The 19,124-nt window shown below is 32.3% G+C and overlaps 1 protein-coding gene and 1 long non-coding RNA gene across 4 annotated transcripts in view; both read left to right on the top strand.

Annotated features, from left to right (window-relative positions):
• Positions 1–3,607, top strand: part of LOC111624097 — a 6,030-nt gene extending 2,423 nt beyond the window's left edge. The window contains exons 2-5 of one of the 3 annotated variants that reach the window (XR_002756515.1): positions 2,309–2,435; positions 2,524–2,640; positions 2,779–3,387; positions 3,472–3,607. This is a non-coding gene — a long non-coding RNA (uncharacterized LOC111624097). Of the gene's footprint in view, positions 1–2,308; positions 2,436–2,523; positions 2,641–2,778 lie in introns of all 3 variants that reach the window. The other 2 variants (XR_002756516.1, XR_002756514.1) reach the window with 2 other exon arrangements.
• A 6,011-nt stretch (positions 3,608–9,618) lies between these two features.
• Positions 9,619–16,805, top strand: LOC111624095 (G2/mitotic-specific cyclin-B-like). Its single transcript, XM_023366877.1, has 8 exons — positions 9,619–9,791; positions 13,680–13,826; positions 13,902–13,997; positions 14,068–14,235; positions 14,300–14,467; positions 15,766–16,002; positions 16,064–16,309; positions 16,389–16,805. The coding sequence occupies exons 1-8, from the start codon at positions 9,762–9,764 to the stop codon at positions 16,500–16,502; spliced, it is 1,206 nt and encodes a 401-aa protein (XP_023222645.1). The 5' UTR covers positions 9,619–9,761; the 3' UTR covers positions 16,503–16,805.
• Positions 16,806–19,124: the final 2,319 nt, after the last annotated feature.

The raw sequence follows: 19,124 nt of genomic DNA, 5'->3' as shown, positions 1-19,124 counted from the left end.
TAATTTTATACATTTCTTGTGAAAGAAACATTTCTTATTCAACGGCCATAAAAATTATTTATATTAATGATGTCTCCAAAGGTCAACTAATTTTTCGCAGAAAAATAATTTATCAGAAATCGCGGCCGGCGTTTGATGCGCTGCTTCGCGACGAAAACAAGCGTAAGCAACGGCGTAGTCGAACGGTGCACCCTCGGTAAGTAATCCTACAATTTTTTGTTTATAGCGTAGTTTATACGGATTATTCCCAAAAAATTATACGTGTTTTGGAAATGTTGAGTCAAATTAGTCTAGAATCGGTTAATTTTATAGAAGAAAACCTTTCAAACAGCCTTAGTCCGTAAACTTCACACGTGTTGGGCTATGATTGTCTCACGTATTTAAGGATTCCTACAACGTAAAATTCTTATAAAGTGGAGCGTATCTAAGCGTTATAGGGAGGTCTACTGTATTTAAATGTGACTTAATTTTCTCATTTTTAACGATACAATAGCGACGATTATTATTTAAAAAAAAAATTGATAGGCCGTACATGGAGGAAAATTCAACGCGAAGTAGGTTAATAGCGATATACTAATTACACGGGATATAATAATATACTACACTAATGAATTTTTTCATACTTTTCGGTTATCCGACTTTTCAATTATTTGACCAACCCCAGTTCGCAATTGAGTCGGATAATCGATGTTCTACTGTAATGTCATTATTTTTCGCGATTGTGGATATCGTCGTTCTGGGAATACCGTACGCAACAGTTAAAATCTCGAACACGCGTGCCACCTTCGTATTTCCCAACAATCTCTTTTTTCAGTTCCATCGTGATTTTAGTCATTTTTTTTTATTTTTCTGTTGCCTTTTTGCAATTCGTGATTAATAAAAATAATAAAATTTTACTTACAAATTAAAATAAAGAGAAATTTAACAGTTATAAACCGTGGCACCGCGACGTCTAGTCTGGTCTAGTATGCCTATAGTGCTACTTGTTCATAGATGGCGTGTATAATTGAATTAAGTCGTATACCGAGCAAAATTTGTTTCGTCCAAACAGGACGTATTCTAAAGCAGACGTATACCGAGGTACCACTATATTTTGTTTTCCTTATATTTCTTTGTCCGGCACTGCACGCGCTCGTAGAAAAAAACTACTTGGTGCCAAAACTTCGGATCGACGGGTCAAAGTTTACGGGTTTCCCGTTAAAGCTAATTCGGTTTACATTTAGAACAGAACGCTCTAAGTCGTAAGGTTATAAAGTGGAATTACGAATAAAATAAAACACAAGGCGAATTAAAAGTTGGTATTTTCTCACTCTGCGCGTCTGAAAATCTTTTCTGGCTACGAACTTCTGCAATTCTAAAATTATCTCGAAACCGTAAATAGTAAACAAAAAATCGTAACACAGCGAAACCTTCGTTAACGGACGCGTCTACTTAACGGGTATTTTTACAATTCCCACCCTCGAAATAGGACACGTATTATATTTACTTGTAAACAACTGTCGCCGTTGTCCAAACTAACTTTACGAAAACGTGAAAGAATTAATTACGTACGAAATATTTTAAAACTAAAGAATCGTTTCAAATACTCTTTCGACGGACAAATTTTGAAAGATCGAAGAGAACAATACAATACAATGGGAACTTAAATATTAATTAGCACTCGCTCTGGGTCTAGACCAGTGTTTCTCAACGGGGGCGATATCGCCCACATGTGGGCGATTTTCCATGTTGAGGGGCCGATTAGTGACAATTTATATTTGGGAGGCAAAAAGCAATTTTCTGGGCGATATAGTAAAACATTATATTAAGAATAATTAGATATTTTGTTCGTTATATCGTACAATAATTAAACAAATAACATTATACTAGTCACTAGTCTATTCAATGTAGTACGAATTTGGCATTAGCCTTGGTCCTCGGCCNGGCGAAAAACAATTTTCTGGGCGATATAGTAAAACATTATATTAAGAATAATTAGATATTTTATTCGTTATATCGTACAATAATTAAACAAATAACATTATACTAGTCACTAGTCTATTCAATGTAGTACGAATTTGGCATTAGCCTTGGTCCTCGGCCTCGGAATTTTGAAGTGAAGGGGGCGATAGTTCGTTACAGGTTGAGAAACACTGGTCTAGACGTTCGCATTCTGTCGCATTTAAAGTCGTTTTGTCATACGAATAAAAGCTTATGGAATTCTCCAGATAGGTTAGTTGTTTCGTCATCCTTTTGACCGTCGCCATTTTATTTCAACAATCGAAAATCTAGTTGTACACTTACTTATGTTTAAAATGATTATTTGTAGTGTCGATTCGAAGAAGAAAATCTCTTTGACAATTACATTAGAAAGGAAAAAGAAGGAAGATTTCCTCGGAAGCCGAAGACGATTAACATTTCGCGAAATATCGAATGGCCCTAGAGTTTGGTAAAAAGTATTGAAAGTGCTTTAAGTCTCTTCGTCGATTGAAGTTTCTCGACTTAATGTCGACGAACGTAAGTAGATCTGTCATTTTTTTCCAGCATTTTTCGAACCACAATTTTCGAGGAAAGGTTAGAAATTATTGAAGAATTTGAAATTATAAAAACAATCAAAGCTGTAAATACGAAAATGAAAGGAAAGGATCTTCGTAAAATACGGTATTATCTGATCTACTTATTTCTAAACATTTAGATAAAACTATTTAAAGATCGTATTAATAATTAATATTATTTTATCAATGTATTTCATACGTATTCCTAGAGAAGAAAATTAATTCGAATTCGTTTATTTTTTAGATTTCGAACCCGGCTTTAATTTTGTGGCGTGACGTCTCCAAGAAAGAATTTCTAAAATTATTTTAATTGTTATATAAAATAATGTATGACGTAATTCTCGTATCTGATTTCATTCCGAACTTTGCTATTTTCAGATTCACTTTCAACCAATAAAGAACGTCTTTCTAGTAGAGAATTGTTTCCGGAGACACACGAAAACTGCTGAAGGATGTGTTCGACTTCTGTCGTTAACGAAACACTAAAATTGAAGCCAGTATTAGGAAACTACACAAGAATATAACAACAAAGAAACCATCTTTCCCGCAAATGAAGAAAAAGAGAAAAATTAAGAAGATATTTTAAATTATTTTCGAATATGTTATTTTGCAACATACACTTCACATAAATTGTTTTGAAAAAATGTATAAATTACGTTAATTTGTGATTGTAATGTATTTGTACGTGTTTGGCAATATTTGTGAATACCGGCGTAAGCAGTTTATGTGTGATCTAAGGTGTGATGTGATGTGATCCAGTTAATTGTAAGGTTTAAATTTTAGTTTAAAGAAATTTGATAAAAGGAAGTCTTTTTCTATCTGCACTCAAAACTTTAACAGTTCTGTAGAATTAGTACGCTTAAATTTAGATATTTGATTGATAATAAGTTTAAGGGAGTTTTGATCATTAGGTTTTAAAATTTCTCGTATTTTACAGGTTTAAACCTCCAAAAGAGAAAGAATGGGAAGAATCAATGTGACAGTTGCGAGAAAGAATTCGCTTCGAAGTGTAATTTAAAATATCATCAAAGGATTCACACTGGAGAAGGGCTCTTATCTTGCAAATTCTGTACTCGTCAGTTCAAGTATTCCAGCAGTCTATATTACCACGTCAAGACTCACACCGGGGAGAAACCTTTCACTTGTGACCATTGCAAACGACGTTTCACATACAAAAGTGTCTTGATTAATCATGTGCGTACTCACACAGGGGAGAAACCCTTTACCTGTGACCATTGCAAACGAAGTTTTACACGGAAAACAACTCTGATTCGACATCTTCGAACTCATTCGGAGTAAAAGCCGTTATCGTGTACTTATTACTTACAAAAGTTCCGTTTTAAACGTAATTTAAATTATCATATTATTAAATATCGTAATGATAATGAATAACAGTACTGTATTTGTTACGAAGAAAATGTTAACAAAAGTATTTTTTCTTATTAATATTCGTATTTAGATTTTATTGAACATTAAAACAAGAAATGTTTGAAGTTTTATTTCTTTCATTTTGTAATTTTCATATTGTATATAAAGCAATTGAGTTTTCATACGAAACAGAACGGTTTCATTAATTAAAAAATAATTCTACAAAGTTGAATTAACAGTGTATTTTTATTAGTTTAAGTACGAGTGTCATTTATTTAGGTTCTAAAACATCTCTATTAATCACGAATAATTCGTTTATTGTTGTTAGAATAGGTATATTCCGAAACGAAAAGTTTTAATCGTGTTTACTCGGTGATCAGTTATCATTACTCGCTTTAGCAACTGATCCCAAAGCGATTACAATAAGTGCATTTCATTGTAAACGTAAAAAGTGTGATTTGCTGCGATTCTTCCTCCAATCCGGCAGATTGGAGGAAGAATTAGAAGCTGCAACTTTTAAATCGGCACGAAATGATCGGCATAATATTTCTGTTTAAATCTGTTGAATTGAAGTTTGCGGTGTACCCGGCTTGGTAAATCCGAATTAGCGATTGGTCTGAATCATTTTTCGTAGGTCTTCCAAATAATTGCGTAGCGAGTGAAGATAGATTCGAATGTGAAGTAACGTTATATGCAATTGTGGTAGATATGTAACAGTAGTTTGGCATTCTGCACCCTTCGCTAATCCGATGGACTAATATAATGTGCTGATTCAAAGTTTGATGAGTGAATTCCCACGCTTTAGAAAACGAACGAAACCGCGACTAGCAGTACTGTGGTCCATTACGAGTTATCCTTTCCACGCGTTTGAATATCACACGTAGTACATTGTTAAAATTAACGTAGTCGATGTCGTCGGCTGTCGTATTTGGACAGAAAACTGCTTTTCTAGCGCACGACCTTTGTGTATTCTTTGCAAGTATTTCTTAGGTAACGAGACAGGTATACCCGGTCGGTCATTCTTTACAACAATGCCATCATAATACGAGAGTTCGTCTTTATAAGAGGACATGTTAGACGAATGCTTACGGACATTCCAGGAAGCAAAATATCATTAGAAAAGCTGACTCATCGCGTAACACGTGTGCACAGTCCCGTCCCGGAAAAGTTACGTAACAACTTTCGAGCGGTCTCTGCCACTGCACCTGCGACTCGGGAAAAAATCTGACCTCCTGAAACAGTAACTGTGAGGAACGGATATGATTCGAAGCTACCGAGTTGCTAGTCCTTATCAGCACACAATAACGTAAATATATGTTCATTAATAAGAAAAATTAATTTGGACTCGTTTTATTTTCAGATTCATATCAACCAATCAAGAGTATTTCCGTGTAATAAATGAAAACTTGTATCCAGGAAAACACGAGAAGGATTGATAAGATGTGTTCAATTTTTGTTGTTAACGGAACATAGAAATTGAAGTCAGTACTGTATTAGGAACTATACAAGAATATAACAACAAAGAAACCGTCCTTCGTGCAAATGAAGAAAAAGAGAAAAATTAACAAGATATTTTAAATTATTCAACAATGTTTTTTTGCAAAATACACATTATGTAAATTGTTTATAGAAAAAAATGTATACGAGGTGCGTTCCATAAGTAATGCGACCAAATTCATAAAAAATCATTTATTGAACATATTTTTACAATTAGTCAAAAATCTTCGAAATAGCACCCTCCCGCATCGATACACATGTGAAGGCGGTGTTTCCGGGCCTGGAAAACATTCTGGAAGGCCTTCTCCGGAATGTCCTTTAGAGTTGATGTAACATAAGCCTCGATGTTTTCAATCGTGTCCCAATGTTTCCCTTTCGTGCGGGGAAAAAAAAAAAAAAAAGTTGGCGGGAGCCAGGTCGGGTCAGGATTGTAAGGTGGCTGGGGAACCAATGGGGTGTGGGTCCTGGCGGGGAAATCATAGACAGCGAAGGCGCTGCGCTTGGCACGTTCTCGTGATGAAGTTTCCGCGTGTCCTCGATGTCACTTGGGCAGCGCGTGACTAGGACAGTCTTTCGAACACTTCCAAGTAGAAAGCTGCCTTTACAGTGGTCCCGACAGGTACGAATTCGTGGTGGTTAATGTCTCCGATGTCAAAGAGGTTGATTCGGGAGGTTGATGGACGTCCGCTGCAAAGTTTGTCGGTGACCTCCTCTCGGTCATCCTGGAACGACTCGTGCCTTAGAAAGACTTGTGATTTGGAGAAGCAATCACTCCCAAAGACCCGCCGAATTAATGTAAAAGTTTCGGTGGCGGACTTCCCAAATTTAACGCAAAATTTGCAAACTTGCAAACAAAAAAACGCAAAAAACGGGTGGTCCGTTCGGATACTTCGGGCCCCGTCCCTCACCATCCGGCCGCCCCATCGCGGACCCGGCCGAACCCGTAATGGGCACGCTTTAAGATGCCCTCTTAGTGCCCACGGGGCGAAAAGAGTAAAAAAAAAAAAACACTGATTAAGTAGTTACAGCCATACACTTAACTGGTTAAAAGCTAATTGATTGATTAAAATTATTTATAAATACTTTTTTGATAGAACTTTCGATAGTTCTTACGTTTGAAATAATTAGGGGAAGATGGGGCAGGACGAGGATGTTAAGGTTTGAAAAGTCATAAGAGGACAATCACTTGGACGAGAACGATAATTTTTTTATTCTCGGCAACTACAACATTTGGTAATATATAACACAAAATTTAATTTTTGAAAAACAAGAAAATTTAATATTTTAAAATTATACGTAAATGCACCATCTCTCCCCACCCTCGGGGTAAGACGGGGATATTATTTTTATATACGAAAAAGGACAAGTTAAAATGGTTAAACCGTTGTTTTCTTCAATATTGGCGCCCGTTTATCGCAGCGTCTACGTTTATTATTATTTTCCGAATGAAGAAATATAAAAGTTTCAACTTACTTGTATTTACTTTACCAGAAGATACCGTCGCTTCGCTATTTTGTAAGTGGACAATATTTTTTCCCGTAAAAAAAAAATTTTTATTTCGATCGTTATCTCAGATTTTATTTCTCGTTACGACGGTATTTAAATTAAAAAAATGTTTTCGCAAATAAAATAAAACGTAAAAACATAAATAATAAAGTAATAGAGTATATACTGGATAAATTTATTAGTTAGATAGAGGAGAAGGTGGTATTATGGAACTCCAATTACATTTTAGTGAATTGTAAACAAGGTATCATAACTACACCCACATTTTTTGTGCGAAAAGTACCGGTAACTGTTAAACTAAATGTTCCTAATTGGAGTTTTCGCTAGTTTAATTATAAGTATGGTTTTCAAAGGCTTTTGTACAAAAAGTCCGAAAGTAGGCTTAGAGAAAATCGGGTGGTAATATGGAACCTTACCGTATATTTTCAAAAAATGCTTTAATGTAGCCAAAAACAAATAGGAAAGTACAAAAAATGTTAAATAATTACAAAATTATTTACTCCAATGTATTTTATCGCAAAAATGCTTTTATAATAGAAAAATATGACCTCCGTCAACAATATATATTCCAGCAGCTCTTTTTCGATAATCTCGGGAAGAACTGACTTTCTACCTAGTGTCTTTTTCACAAATTGCTCCGGACGATTGTCTGCTTGCAAAGAGAGAGTTCGGAGAAGTTGAGTTCCATATTACTGTAAAAACACTAAAGGGGTTTGTATTTCACGCAACGCCATCTGGAATTAACTTATGTCTGTCGAGACCAAAATTTAAGAAATGTGAACATCACACAGATTAATACGTACCCCTAAGTCTCTGGAACGGAATACATGCACCAGTGAACCCACAACTACACGATTTATATTTTAAAAATAATTAAATTCGCTTAGCATTCAAAACTTGCGAATTTTGAAAAAAATAAAATTTGCCGATTAAATACGGACAACCGTTTAACTGAAGTAAAACGGGTTTTCCCCTCGCTATGGATGTCTGCCTAGTTCAGTTCAGCCACATTCCGCTACAGTTCGCCTTTATTATCAGTTCGAAATGGGGTGGTTCCATAATACCCGCAGTGTTCCATAATACCACCTTCTCCTCTATGATTTAACCCTTACAGATTCTTGGGTCTAAAAAAATGATTTCAGCAGCTGCACCCACGAAGTTAGTGGCATTGTCGTTTATCATATGACGACATTTACCTCTCTTGGCAATGAATCTTTTCAGTGCAGAAATAAAGGCAAGAGTAGTCAAACTAGAAACCAATTCCAAATGAACAGCCTTGTTGACAAGACAAACAAAAAGGGCAATATAGGCCTTGCTAACAGCACTGCTACGACGAAGTCCAACCTTTAATTTAATGGGTTCTGCATAGTCAAGTCCAAAGAATTCAAATTGAAAGGAAGGACATAATCTATTCTTGGGCAACAGTCCTATAAGTTGATTATTAGCAGATGCTGTGACCTTGAAACAAGTAATACAAGAACGTAAGACCTTCTTCACGCTGTTTCTTCCAGACAGTAACCAGAATTTCCTTCTAAATGACACTAATACAGATTGGAGGCCAGCATGAAGTAATCGTGTATGCTCATTTCTTATCAACAATTCAGCAAAATAGTGTTTAGATGGCACAATTATTTGATGCTTTGTATCATATGAAAGATTGGAATTTATAAGTATTCCTCCAACCCTTAGTAATCCATCTTGATCTATAAAAAGATAGAGGGGTTTCAACGAACTTGAATTAGGAATATTCCTCCAACTCTTTAGGCAGCGAAACTCCTTCTTATATTCTTCCCGTTGTATTAATGACACAATAGTAATAAGTGCTGTATCAATTTCCTCAACAGTAAGGTGACTAGCAACCCTTCTTTCTGAAGTATTTCTAAAGAAAGTAATAAGATTTTATATATACCTGTAATCACTTGGGAATTGATTTACACTAATATTTTCATTGGTTCTAGACTGATTTTCAACCATTTCTCACCAAGTGTTTGCTTCAGTTCTGCTTTCTTGAAAATTTTCTTTTTCCTCATTTGCAAGTCTAATAAATGCCACAAATTCTCAATAGGATTTAGGTCAAGTCACTGGGGGGTTTTCAATACATTTTATATATCAATGTGATGTTTATTAACTCCAATAAAAGCCAAATTGCCAACTCCATTAGATGCAATGCACCCTAAACCAATGCACGACCACAGCCGCGTTTTACGGTCGGCAATAAATTTTTTTGTCCGTAGGAAGTGTTTGGCTTTCACCACACATGCTTTTTCCCATCTAAACCAAAATGATTAAACTTGCTTTCATCAGAAAATAGAAACATTTTCCTAAAACACAGCCATGCTTCAGCAAACAAGCCTTTTACGGTTCACCATTCCATACGCGTGAAAAAACTTCCACCAGATGGCATTGTATAACATTTTATATATTTTTCAAAAATCTATTTCTAATCTGATAAAATTATATATCTATAAAGTAAATTTATTAAATTAATACAATAAACAAACTCATTTTAATTTATGTATTTCCATTTTATAAAATATATTCCATAACTAACGAAATATATTCTTTTAATATTAATAAAATTATAATTTTTGAAATTATTATAAACTAATACATTTCGTAACATAACACGTATTATTTCACGATATATTTATATGACACGACATTATTATCAAATTAAATTTATAGAACCTCGGGATATTTAATTATGACGTCAAAAATATAACCAATACGAGAGTAGCTATCGAAAGTAGCTTCATTTTTGAATTTGAAGTGTGACGAGAATAGATAAGTTTATTCCACGTGCTATTTTTTCGTCTTAAAAGTGCTTAAATTTTCGTAAAATTATATTTTAAAGAAATGATGGCGACAAAAAAAGCTGATGGAGTGGTAAGATTAAAGATAAAAATGCAATTGTTCTTGAGAAATCTTGTCAGTAAGAGAGACAATTGTCTCCACACCTCCCATTGTCACGTTTCTTTGTTAAATTTTAATCAATTTCTTTTCAATTGATTTTTTTAAACACTTTCCTTACAATAGAATTAATTATAAATGTAATCATTTTACGTGGAATAATTAATTTTTCGAATTTAATAGGTCAAAGGTTAACTCAAAATTATTACTATTTATATTGTGTGACTGTCACCTATTCTCTTTTTCTATCATAATTCTTACACGAATCTCTTATATCGAATAATACAGAGATCATTCGTTGGTTTACATTGAAGAGAATTTGACTACTCGCGAGTGTGTATGTGTGGGGGATTTAAGATGTGATAAATCAGTTTATCCATATTCTTTAGATTGTAGAATTATTTAGGAGTCAGCAGTGGAGCTTACAGTAGTTGTAATGAAACAAATTAATTTATTATTGGTTTTAAAACTTTAGTAAAATTCATTGAAATAAACTTTCAGTTGTTTAAGTTATGGCAATTCAACACTTGGGGCAATCTGCCTAGGGGGGATGCCTTAAATAAAGGGGAGGTCTTTATTTAAGGGAAACTGGCCCCTATTTAGGCATTACAGATGCGGAGAAAACATGGAAAACTCCACGTGGCCAGCCTGTCCGAGCGAGATGCAAACCCGTGACCGAACTCCCGGTGTTTGGGGTGCGAAGAACGCTTGGCTGCTGGTGGCACAGCTTATTTCAGACTATGAAAGGATTTTCAAGTGTTCAAATTTTTTTTCTATTGTCTTACAATTTTTGGTATTTATTTTCAAGCAATATACTGTTTTTTTTCTCTTAATTGTTTATATATCTAGGCATAAAGAATGTCCCAAATTTAATTGGCCTGATTTGAGTAATTTGATTTGAATTGATATATTGTAATTTTCATATTGGAAAAAGGGGGATAGACAAGATGCAATAAAATTAGACAGTTTCTGAAAAAATATTTTTTCATGAAGCATGTATAACCAATACCTCATTGTTTAACACAAAAATGGGGGAATTAAATAACTTTTAAATACAGTACTTAACCTTTCCTAAATACCAAAGGTCAGAAAAAAATCTAATGTAACAAATGTTGTCTGTGATAGCATATACAGCACTAAATCAAGAGAATAAAATAGCCCAGCTAGTTCCTCTTAGCTGGTGCCTGGCAGCAATTTGCAGATATTTATCAGTGGGTGTTATGTATACAGCCTACTGCCTGCACTGACACAAACATGAGTGACAATTATTTTTTCAGTATTATTCAACATTATTTTCCTTGGTGCTTTTTGCTATTTTTGTAATATTAGTTTACTATGGTGCATTTTTCTGTGCCATTTTGTACTTTGAATAAATCAAAAATGTGTCAACTTGTGAAATTAGGTGTTGAAGAGGTACTGAAGGCAATTGAACCAGAAATGAACTCCTTGTAACCAAATCTGGTAACAATATACAAACTAATATTTGTTCTGTAAGAATGACCTACCTTGTTGGATACTTTGTTAGAGGTGTAGAACAAGTGTATTGATTGTTCTGGCTGTTTGAATTGGTGAAGACTTGTCCCTTCTATAAATCTAATAAATTTAAACAACTGTAGGGTACTTTTATATCCAAAGCCAGAATTTATCATATTTTTTGCTAAACTAGAAAAAGCAATTGAAGTAGCTATACCATCTTGTCAGTCAGCTGTGATATTTTTTTTTTGTCTTCAAATTAATTTGGCTGTGGGTGGAAAAAATCCAATAATTTCATGCAGCAAGAATGGACACCCAAAAGTAGTTTAACAAATTTTCTTAAAATTAATTATAGACCCTATATTTTAAACTATGCACACTGTAAATGATACATACATAAAGGAAAATTGTGGACTCCTGTCCAGAAAAACTTTGAAGGTTGCATGTTTTTAAAAATGTAAATGTAATTTTGAATTTTTTTAAAACTTTATTTTCTTCGTTTGCAATGAAAGTCATTTGATAGTTTGAGGAAGTCTTAACTTAATAATTTTTATTTTTGTTTTGTGTGGACAAATTATATAAAATAGGCAGTATAGTACTTGAAATGGAATTCTAACACATTTTGGGTCATTTGGAATTTCCTATGGTTATAAGTTTTGTAGACATTTCATTTTTCCAATGAGACATTAAACTGGGGTACTGTAAGATTTCCTTGCTTTAGCATGAAAAAGATCTATGCCTATATCTAAAGTTTTAAAAAAATGTTCAGTAGGTAGTCGTCATTGCTTAGAGATTGATATAAAAGCTGGTAAACAAAATAGAGAAAATTAGTCAGTCCAAAAGTTCTGCAATATTGCATTTTATTGGTAAAATGTTTTAGATTTTATGTATTACTTTAGAAATAGTAGTTTGGGGGGAAACCAATTTCAATATTACTTCTATGCATTTGGAGCTAGAACAATTTAAAAAGACTAAGACAAAACCTTTCTTACTTTGTTTCTAGCCATTTAAACACAGTAAAAATGTTTTCGGCCTTTTTAAAAGGCCGCCTTCAGGTACACTGAGGTCGGTTGACAACCGACGTTCCAACCGACCTTAGTGTACTGACACTAGCACACAAACAAACCCAACACGACACTACCCTTCGACTGGGTATATTTATGTATACCCAGTTGAAGTCATTGAATACTTTGGAAATGTTGGAATATAGTTTCGACTTTGCATTATAGATTTTGTAGAGTGTATTTTACAGGATGTTTAAGTTAACAAATGTTTATAATTTTCTTGGAGGCAATTTTGTCTTATTGAAAAAAGTGCACTCAAAAATTAAGGATTCAAACTTCAAACTAAACATTTAACATTGATTCTTATGACTATTTTCATATTCATGCTGTAGAAAAAAAGTTTGTCAAGTTTGTTGAAAAATTCAAGTTGTTTTGAATTAGATTAAATATTGCTGTGTATCTTGCAAGTGATGATGCTTATAAAATCTTTATGAATAGGCAATAGACAGTTAAAAACTTCTGTATATAATTTAATGAGGTCAATACTTCAAGATAAGTCTGTATATATATATATATATGTGTGTGTGTGTATGTATGTATGTGTAGTATATGAATAAAATCTTCATGTATTTATACATTTTAAAGATATAGGAATACAATAGAAATTCTGTTAACCATTGCTGGGAAGAATCAAATTTTAATATTTTTATACTTATTTTATTTAGAAAGTAAATTTGATTGCCATAATCTAAATACAGTGGAACTGTTTATCCGGATCCTGTTAATATGGATCTCTGGTTTATCTAAAATAAGAGAGAGACATACAAAAAACCTATATATGCAAAAAATCAAAGAACTAACTTGCAAGTAGTACATCCTTGCAGCTGTAAGAATACTGTTATCCCTTGGAGCAATACCAATTTTAAACATTTGTGATTTTATAACTGAGGATCTGGTAACAAAAATACAGTATAGTATATCACAATTACTCTGGTTCAAACTAGCCCTTTTGGTTTCCCTATGGAGTGCTAAGATTAACTACTGGGTGACTTTGATGAAGGTCATAAAGAAAAGTTTTACACCACACAAAATGGTCATGAAACTTATCTGTAGAGTATCACTTGGTACAGTACTTGCACATTTGTCTTTTGCGACAATATTATGTGCAATAAGTAAATATAATGTACATCAAACTGTGTATTGTTTATGTCTAATTCAACTATTTTTGTTTTTGTTTTTTATATTCATTTTAAACTTTTGATTAGATTTTTAATGTAAGCATTTTGGAGATCATTTAACATGAAATAATTTATTCTATTAAGTTTTACTTAGTTAATTCCTAAACATTTTTCTTAGCAAACTCCAAAATTATATTGTCAATATCTAGTTACAGAATATTGGAAACAAAGAGAATATTGTGTATGGTAAGAGTAACATACCAGTACATCAACCACAGAAACAGAGGCTAATTCTAGGAGATATTAAAAATAAAGTAGTCAGGAATGTTTCGAGAAAGCCTGTTGTAATCAAACAGGTACTTAAATTTTTTTCTTGTCCTACAAAATTTAAATTTTTTTTCCTCTAAATTAATCTTTTGCAATTTATTTAGGATTTTATACAGAAAATACCTATTAAGATTCAAAGGATACCAAAGCCTAAACCTGTAGAAGTTAAAGAAATTAAAAATGAAGTTATTGCAGAAAAGGTACAAATTTTTCATTTATTTTTTTTCAACTTTTTAATGTGATTTTGGTTGAAAAGAAATAAAATTTCAGTTTTATACCAATGAAATGGATGTTTCTGAGGTGGAAGTATTGGCAGAGGCTTTTTCTACTCGGATATTGCCTGGTGATGTAAATGACATTGATGCCGAGGATAGTGAAGATCCACAACTTGTTAGTAATTATGTAAATGATATTTATAAATATCTGAGACAAATGGAGGTAAGTTTTTTCTTCTATAATCTGTGTAAAAATGTAAATCTAAACTGGTATTCTATTTTTCCAGATTCAGTATTCCATCAGAATAAATCATTTGAATAAACAAACTGAAATAACAGGGAATATGAGAGGTGTTTTGATTGACTGGTTGGTTCAAGTCCAAGTCCATGCAAAATTTAATCTTCTTCAAGAAACTTTATATCTTACTGTAGCAATTATTGACAGATTTCTTCAGGTAACCTTCTTTATAAATTAGCTAAACTAAAATAAATAGCATTTGATATTACTACATGAACACCTGTATATAAGTCAGAAAATATGCTTCTAATAAAACAAAAATTGATAAGAATAAAGTATGGACATCATATGGAAGTGTGTAAATTTTTATGTATTAAACACTCACTTTGCAAATCAAATATTAGATTATTTTTTACCACAGTATCTATAGTAAACTTTCAAGACTGGTATATCACACTATTTTACAATCATACATTTGTTATTCAATATATATATATGATAAAACTATATTCAACTTTGTTAAAACAATTTTAATGAATTTTATAAAAATTAGGTACTATATTAAAAACAACGTTTTAAAGATTATAATCTTAATGAAATTGTTTCAACTGATAAAATTTGACTCGTTCATATTTTGTTGAGTACGTAGACCCTCATGTTAATGGCCTAATTGGGGGGGATATCTGCTATTGCTGAAAATTCATAATTATATTTTAAATGATATACTGTGTCTAATTATAATACCCATTGACTGAACCTTATTAGTGTATCCTAATTGCAAATAAACCATTGAAGAGAGACCAATTGAGATCTCAATACAGTAGAGCCTCGAAAACTCGGCCTAATGTGGACCGAAGGGTGGCCGAGTTTGTGAAAATGCTGTGTTATCGGGAATGGGGTTAAAAAAGGATAAGTATGCATGTTTCCTCAGAAAATATTGTACTGTACTTGTATGCATTGTTTGCTTGAGAATACAACAGAGAATAAACTGCCCAAATACCCTTAAACAAAGGAAAAGTATGTCCATTATGAAGGCATAGAACCTTTACTACATGAAAATGAAAATTAATGAATACACTGTGTACAGTAATTTACCTGATAAGACAGACCTCAGAAAAATACTTTGAGGCATAAAGCTGTCTATAATGAAAATTAATTAACTAAGGATTTTTTTGCCCTGTTGGCAGGGCAAAAAAATCCTTAGTTAATTAATTTTCTAATTATAGAAACTCGGAGGCCGAGTTATCCGGACTTTCGGGTTATCGAGTGCCGAGTTTTCAAGGCTCTACTGTATTTTATTAATCTTCAGTCACTCAAAGTGCGCACAAATATTTTTTTTAAATGCTGTTTATAGAAATTGATCATTTGTTGTTGATATTCAATATATTCCAATATACAATGAATGAAATACTTCTGAATCAATATTTGCATGGTTTAAAGTATATGAAAATTAAATGAACATTTACATATTCACAAACTAAACAGAAGCAAATAATAAACTTTTTTTAATTGTAGGAGTGTGAAGTTAAGAAGAGGGAGTTTCAATTAGTAGGTGTAACTGCCATGTTCATTGCATCAAAATATGAAGAAATATATCCACCAGGAATCAGTCAATTTGTATACATCACAGATAAAGCCTATAAAAAGAAAGAAATTTTAAGAATGGAATGTCTTATGTTGAAAACGCTCAACTTTTCTCTAGGAAGACCACTTCCATTACATTTCTTGAGGAGAAACTCCAAAGCTGGTGATGTAAGTAATTTATTCTAGAATAATTTCCTCATACGGTTTCACATAAACTATTCATATGTAGGTTAATGCCACAACACACACACTAGCAAAATATTTCATGGAGACTACGATTGTGGAATATGATCTTGCACACTATTCTCCGTCTCACTTGGCGGCTGCTGCTCTATACTTATCTATGAAATTATTGGATAACTCGCCTTGGAATAAAACTCTAGTCTATTATAGTCAATATGATGAATCCCAATTACTACCTTTGGTGTATAGATTGTCGCACATTATATATACAGCTGAAAAGAATAAATTACAGGTAAGTAATTGTTTTATTTTAAAAATTTGCAAAATGTAATTTGATTTACGCAACTGTTTTTATAAATTTTGAATTCTAGGCTATTCACAAGAAATACACGCACAGTAAATTTTTAAAAATTAGTACAATTCCACAACTGAAGTCTAAATTAGTCCAGCAATTTGCCGAGAAACATAAACAATCAACAAACTGATCTTTCATGCTATTACTCTTGTAAATGTGTTTTTCAGAAAATATATTTTTATTGTTGTAAATACCATAAATCAGGAATTATATATAATTGTCAAATATTTAAGTATTTGGGACTGAATATTTTGCAATGTCATAATACGTAGCTGTGTAATTGTACTTGTCTTTAGTTTTTAAAGAACTTTCCTTCAATAACAGAGGGTGAAAGTCCATAATTATTCGTTTGCTCAATAATTTAAGTGTTTGTGTAAAAATTTTGTAAAAAAAAATCATCTAGACATTAAAATTTTTATATATGAATACTGAATTAACTGGTTTATTGCAAGTGTTTTTTTTACAGCTCCCTGCAAAATTTTTAAAAATTAAGAGTTTACTGTAATGTGAATTAAAGGTTCTTAAGAGAATTTCACCTAAATACTGTTAGTTCTAAGATTATTATTTATTTTAATTTGGAAGTCAAGCATTTAAGTTAAATCCTGTTATCAAAAAATTGTTTTTAAAACTCATCTGAATTTGTATTTAAATTGTCTAGGCTTTATCTCTATTAAGAATCACAACAGTAACTCTCTGTTAAGTAAACGTCACTGACATATATACTGACTAAAGTCTGGCATATATACAGACTTTAGTCAGTATATATGTCAGTGATATCACAGATTATATATATATATATATAATATATATAACATGTGTGTGACACTTTGTATGTATATATGTAAGTAGGAAGGAGTTGCCAATTTTCAGGGGTCGATTTCTCCCAAATGTCTAAAGTAATAATTTCAAATGTCGTTTGAAACACAATTGTTTTCTTAGCTAGTATGCAAAACTTAAAAGATTTTCTATAAAGCGATTGCTGGAATATAAGCAATCAAAGTGCAAAAATTGCCAAAAGCTGTTTTCTTTCTTCATCCAGCACTGCAGATGCTCATAGAGAAAAAACTACCGGGTCTAGAAAGCTCAAATTTTAAACTTAAGCATTTTGTGTGAATTAGAAATTCTCTCGTCAAATATGACTGACTAGTTTCTCATGGAAAGTACATTGAAGAGTACGGACATCAAGAAATTCAAAAAGAGTAACTAATGGTACGTGCTATTGAATTTGTAGAAATGTGTGCAAACATAATTGAAGTGCAATTTAATACACTTTAAATAACAGGCTTGTTAGATTGTTCAGATTGAATAATAGACTGTCACATAGTCACTATGGAAAGATTTTTTTTTAAAAATAGAAGTGACACGATGCGGCTATTTTTTTTTTTTTTTTGAAAGTTTAAATTTTAAACTTAGTTTATTAAGCTTACAATATGCCATTTGCCAAAATATTTAAAAATGCAACTTGGAGAATTTTCCTTAAGTTGCATTTAAGGTGACCTCATTTAGTTCATTAAGCATGAACTAAATGAGGTCACTGATGTCATTGCAATGAAAGTGCAATCTCCGATCCAAAATCAATAAAATGCTATTTATTATATAGCTATAATATTTCTACAAATTAGCCTGTAGTTTCCATCAGAACAAAAAGAATCATGTGCATTAATTTATTATGGCTCCAGACTGTTTGTTTTTATATTAATGTTATTCAGAATAACAAAGGGTCAAATTTATGCCGATTGGAAAGATTATTATAAAAAGTTTTAAACTGCATATCAAAAGCATTGATTGGCGATTGCATTTGGTTGGTGACCACAGCATTCACTGGTGTAATAATACAATTATTAAACAAAAAACAATTGCTATCCAAACAACATCTGATATATAAAAAAATTTGCACCAAGTAAAAACTTATGACAATTTAGACCAGGGATGGTCAATCTGTGGCCAACACTACTGTGTGTGCCTCCATCACGCAAAATATTTTTTAAAAATAAATTAAAGTTTAAAATACCAACATCGAGCAGTCTGTAGTCGTACTAAATTCCAAGAGCCTGCTTTGTACATGTCCAGTAGTTTCTAGCAGTGTTGAGTGAAGTCAGATTAAAGTTTTTAAAACATTTTCTATCATTGCATTTAGTTTTTTGCAAATTTTACTGTCTACAAATTTTAATCTATATTTTTAATATTCCTTAGCTGAGAAAACAAAATAGGGATATTTTTTTTTTTACAGTACTTTTTTTCAGTAAATACAGAAAATGTACCAAATGGGCTTCAATTGGAGATAAACTTGCAAAGTAATTTTGATTTGAAAGTTAGTTTTGAAGAAAAAATTTGTTAATTTTTATAAAACTTTTATCAATGAAAATCAACTTTCCAACTTAGAATTTTTGCTGTCTACTTCCTTATTTTTATCTTGTACAACTTATTTATGTGACCAGTTTTTCTCTGCAATGAATTTAGTAAACAGTAAAACAGATTTGCATCTCAAGAATTTAAAATAGTGACCAACATTCAGCCAAATATTTTGTCAGATATATTTACATCAGTTCCAGAAATTGCATTACAAATTAACATAGGTTTATTTAAATCGTATACGAATAAGTGATTTAACTGCATTTTACTATTTTCTTGTGAGCGGTCAATTTGAACGTTTTACGTGTTTCCCTTACGTAGAAAAACATTGCCCATCCCTGATTTTGACTACTATGAAGTAAAATGTAGAAAATAATAATATAGGCATAAAAATTTTGTT

The sequence above is a fragment of the Centruroides sculpturatus genome, unplaced genomic scaffold, assembly GCF_000671375.1.
Source record: "Centruroides sculpturatus isolate CEXI.00-Female unplaced genomic scaffold, Cexi_2.0 scaffold298, whole genome shotgun sequence".
Taxonomy (NCBI): Eukaryota; Metazoa; Arthropoda; class Arachnida; order Scorpiones; family Buthidae; genus Centruroides; species Centruroides sculpturatus.
This window is presented reverse-complemented; position numbering and strand designations above follow the sequence as displayed.